At 36.4% G+C, this 4,772-nt stretch overlaps 1 protein-coding gene across 1 annotated transcript; it reads right to left on the reverse strand.

Moving 5' to 3' along the window:
* Positions 1 to 986: 986 nt before the first annotated feature.
* Positions 987 to 4,527, reverse strand: LOC113808793 (oplophorus-luciferin 2-monooxygenase non-catalytic subunit-like). Its single transcript, XM_070142159.1, has 4 exons — positions 3,848 to 4,527; positions 2,107 to 2,259; positions 1,403 to 1,507; positions 987 to 1,207 (listed from the first exon to the last, which is right to left on the reverse strand). The coding sequence occupies exons 1-4, from the start codon at positions 4,491 to 4,493 to the stop codon at positions 1,065 to 1,067; spliced, it is 1,047 nt and encodes a 348-aa protein (XP_069998260.1). The 5' UTR covers positions 4,494 to 4,527; the 3' UTR covers positions 987 to 1,064.
* Positions 4,528 to 4,772: the final 245 nt, after the last annotated feature.

Genomic DNA, 4,772 nt, shown 5'->3' on the forward strand with positions numbered 1-4,772 from the left:
ATATATATATGTATGTATGTATATATATGTGTGTATACACACACACACACACACACACACACATACACACACACACACACACACACACACACACACACACACACACACACACATATATATATATATATATATATATATATATATATATATATATATCAACCAAGGTCTAAATAAGCACTTATATAGCCCTTGCAGTCAACGGCATCCCTTGGTTCTCAGTTCCAGCAGCCTGGTCGCCAACAGCCTCGGTGACAACTGTCTGTTAAGCCCTGTTGCAGAGCCTCTACTGTCGACTTTCGGGAAGTCTGAGGACTTGGCCGACAGAGGAATGACGCTTTTTGACAGGTTTCTGAAGGGACAGATCACAAAAGAAAAGAAGAAAGCGACTTCCAATTTGTGAATTTGTGACTGACAATAATAAAATAATAATTGCTTTGTTACCTGCTTCTTAAAAATCCACGATAATACATACGTGCCACTGGATGCTGTTGGTGAGCATATAGTTCTACAACAGCAATAATAATGTCTATATAACTATATGATTATAATGAACTAACATCATTTAAACGAAGGGAGCAGGGAAGAGATGCCAAGAAAAGATACATTTGTATCTAATCATCCGGAGTCATCATCTGTCCTTTTGATGCGTTGTGTTTTTTGATATATTAACAACCTGGGACTATTATTGGTCATTGAATTGCGGATTTATTATCAATGCACACGGCCCTAAATTATTTCATCTTTATTCTAAGAGTTTCCTGGAAGTAAAATCCATATATGAGAGTATATTCATCGTTTCTCTATTGTATATGTTATAAGTTTTCACCCGTTGCTTTTCTCTGCATTCGTCTGGTGATTTTTTCTGAATGTCCGGTTTTCATTCTTAATTTCCCGGCAGCAGGGAAAGGGAAAGGGAAATGTCCAACAGAAAAAAAGTCCAGCTTAGTGATCAAGTGTATATATTACAGGACAATGACGTGTACAAACGCAGGCTAAAACATTTATTCTATGTTCTCAGACGACAACATTCGCATTAGAGTGGGCGGCGACGCCAGGCCGAGCCATCAGCAGAAGTCCTCGTAGATGGTTGGGTCAAGGTTCGCCAGCAACTCTCCGTCGTAGCAAGAGGCGCCAGGGGAGATGAGGCTCATGTAGGCGGAGTTGGTGACGAGCCACGCGATCTCGCAGCCGCATCCGAGAGGGTTATCTGGGAGGAAAAGGGAATTCGACTCGGTAGCCCCTGGATGGCTTCAGCCCTTGATACAGCCCAGACAAAGAAAGAGGAAGGGAATGGAGATGGAATAGTTAAAAGCAAATGCAAAATAGAAAAGATGAAAAGGAAAGAACGCAGACTAAACAAGATGAAAGAGAAATAAAACCGTGAAAAGGGAATTCGACTCACCGTCAATATTGAGCGTGGCTCCTGCTGACAGGAAAGCCCCGAAAACGTCCTCTTCAAGAACCGTCAGCGAATTCTCGTTAAGACGAACGTAACCGTCGCCAAGACCTTGAAGTTAACAGCATCAATGAACTCATTATATATATATTTATATATATTTATATATAATATATATATATATATATATATATATATATATATATATATATATATATATATATATATATATATATACATGAAATCAAAATAGAAATGAATGAGTGTTTATTGAGCTTCTGCTTTTGAAGGTTTAAATTGATGTTCGTATATAAATCGTATAGATCATAGGGCGTCAAATCTTAGGAAAAGAAAAACTAGCAACTCATTCCGCAGTATTCTGATTCGGCAACTCTCTTTCGAGAAAATATACTGTGATGTGAAGGAATGAACAAAAAGATATAAGACTGAAGAAAATTCCGATACATGTAAACATAAATGATAAGTGTCAGCTGATTAGAATAAAAGAGAGAGTCCGGAGTGAGTTGTCCTTCCTTTCCTGACTTTGGACTTCCTATATGCTTCAGTCGATTTACATACAAACGTAAATTTACACGTTCAAGATATAGGATCTAGAAATATGCATTCCTTTCTGCTTTGATGACACAATGTGCAATAAATTCTCAATGCTTGTGTTCAAATATAAGACAAATACAGCGACAGAATCATACCTGTAATGGCACCAACCGCAATTTTACTAATGTTGTTTTGTTCAATGAATAGAAACCCGTTTCCATTGAACTCTATTGCTCCGGCAGGAATTTCACTCAGGCGGTTGGAGGAGAGAAACAAATAGCGAAGGTGGGGAAGATCCGTAAAGGTTCCTGAAAGGGGACAAGCAACAATCAAAATGGAAATGGATCAAGATGCACAGTAATTAAATATATATATATATATATATATATATATATATATATATATATATATATATATATATATATATATATATATATATATATATATATATATATATATATATATATATATATATATATATATATATATAGATATATATATATATATATATATATATATATATGTATATATATATATATATATATATAGGGGGGGCTACATATACATATGTATATATGTATATATATACATATATATGTATACATATATATGTGTGTGTGTGTGCATTAGGTTTACTATAAATGATGTCGTTACAATCATTATCGATCTTAAGATCATTACTTTTACTATCATTATATAACCATCATTATCACAACTACTACTGCTACTATCATGCTTGTGCACACACAAACACACACACGTGCATATATATATATATATATATATATATATATATATATATATATATATATATATATATATATATATATATATGCGTGTGTGTGTGTATGTATATATATGCACACGCATGATAGTAGCAGTAGTAGTAGTAATAATGATGGTTATATAATGATAGTAAAAGTAATGATCTTAAGATCGATAATGATTGTAACGATATCATTTATAACTAAATCATTTATAACTAAAATGATTAACAGTATCATCCTCAGTTGCAACAGCAGTGACAAGAAGTATAGTTAATCTGATGAGGATGAGAACCATAGCAATAGAGTAGTAATACCAATAATGATCGTAAAATTACCGATAACGTTAATAAAAAAAATCTGAGCTTTCCCAATTTTAATGGTAGTTCCCCCCTCCCATATTCCTTGACGCACTGCAACCATCCTCTTGGCAAAAAGAATAAACAAATGATTCAATAAAGAAAACTCAACCTGCTCCACCTGCCTTCGTCCCGGGTCCCCACCATTACAAAATTGTCAAAGGCAATCCACGCAAAGTTTCATCAGTATTTTTCCCCGAAATCCTTTACTTGTCTTTAATCTACTGTTCGAAACACCGAAGAGTAATGCATGATATATCTGCTTCAACCTCAATCTACCTGCAAGGCCTACTCTGCGTCTGTCCCAGCAGCGCATCCACCCCAGGTTCCACCGACACGGCACCAGTTGGTTCCCTCGCCCGGGCAACCCATACGCACATTTTCCTCACATTTGGTCAGTAATATTTCGGATGATCTTAATGGCATAGCAGTTCGCTAATATTCTGAACAGATAGATAAATGAATCCATCAATAATCGAAGCCTGTTACTAAACCCCTTCTTCTGGGATGGACAATAAAGGAAGATAAATGTAATGAGAATAATGATAAGAATAACACGAACTTGATAAGATAATGATACTGGTAATAGCAATGCTAATAATAACAATAACATAAATAATAATGATACTGATATAAGTACAATAAAAACATAATGGCAATAAAATAAATAATGACGATGGCGATGATGATAACAATAAAATCAACAGGAAGACCGCACCAATATAAAAGTTTCCATTGCTATTATATGTTTTGAATATCCATATTATTCTTACCTGGAACAATTGTGGTTATACCATTAACATAAAGACTTATGCTGTTGACATTCTTCACTCCCTGGAACCCATTTAAGGGAATCTCACTAAAAAAGTTAAAATTCAGCCCAATTTCTATCAGAGAATCAGATCTGATTTGAGGAAACTCGGAAAGTGAATTCCAGTTCAGCCATAGCGTGGTGAGTGCTGTGAAGGAATGAATTTCGTGGAATGGAAATTTCGACAGTCTGTTTACTTGTAAGTCAATCCGTGTTGCTGTCGAGTAACTCATTGATAGGGCGCCATCTTGCACTTCCTCAAGGACGCCATCGGTCATTTGAATAATCTGAAAGGAAGCCGGGCCAAGGTCTCCATTTCGCAGAACCGTTAAATGCGGGTTTCCCTTGATAAGCAATTTATTGAATTTCGGGAACGGGATGTTGGAGGAGAAGATCTGAGCCAGCTGGCCTTCGCTCTCCACCTGCGAGCAGTCGATGTCCATGTTGTGGTGCATGTCCACGGTGCACACGCAGGGGGAGATGTCGTGGGGGTCAGGGCAGGGGAGGCTACGTAGGTCAGCATCCTTGGCCTTCTCCTCGGCCACGCTGACAGCTACAGTGCCGAGGGCGAGAGCAAGGAGGGCGAGGAGGCGATGGAGTCCAGTCATTTTGCCTTCGGGACACTGAGGACCGCTCTCCGGATGCTCCGTATTAATAGGGGCGTCAAGCAAGGACATCTGAGTGTTATCGCCGGTCGGTGGGAGAGGAAACACGTGCCTGCGCTGCTTATCAGGGCATATATATATATATATATATATATATATATATATATATATATATATATATATATATATATATATATATACATATACATATACATATACATATACATATACATATATGTACACATATAATATATATATATATATATATATATATATATATAT

This window comes from Penaeus vannamei, chromosome 29 (assembly GCF_042767895.1).
Source record: "Penaeus vannamei isolate JL-2024 chromosome 29, ASM4276789v1, whole genome shotgun sequence".
Lineage (NCBI taxonomy): Eukaryota > Metazoa > Arthropoda > Malacostraca > Decapoda > Penaeidae > Penaeus > Penaeus vannamei.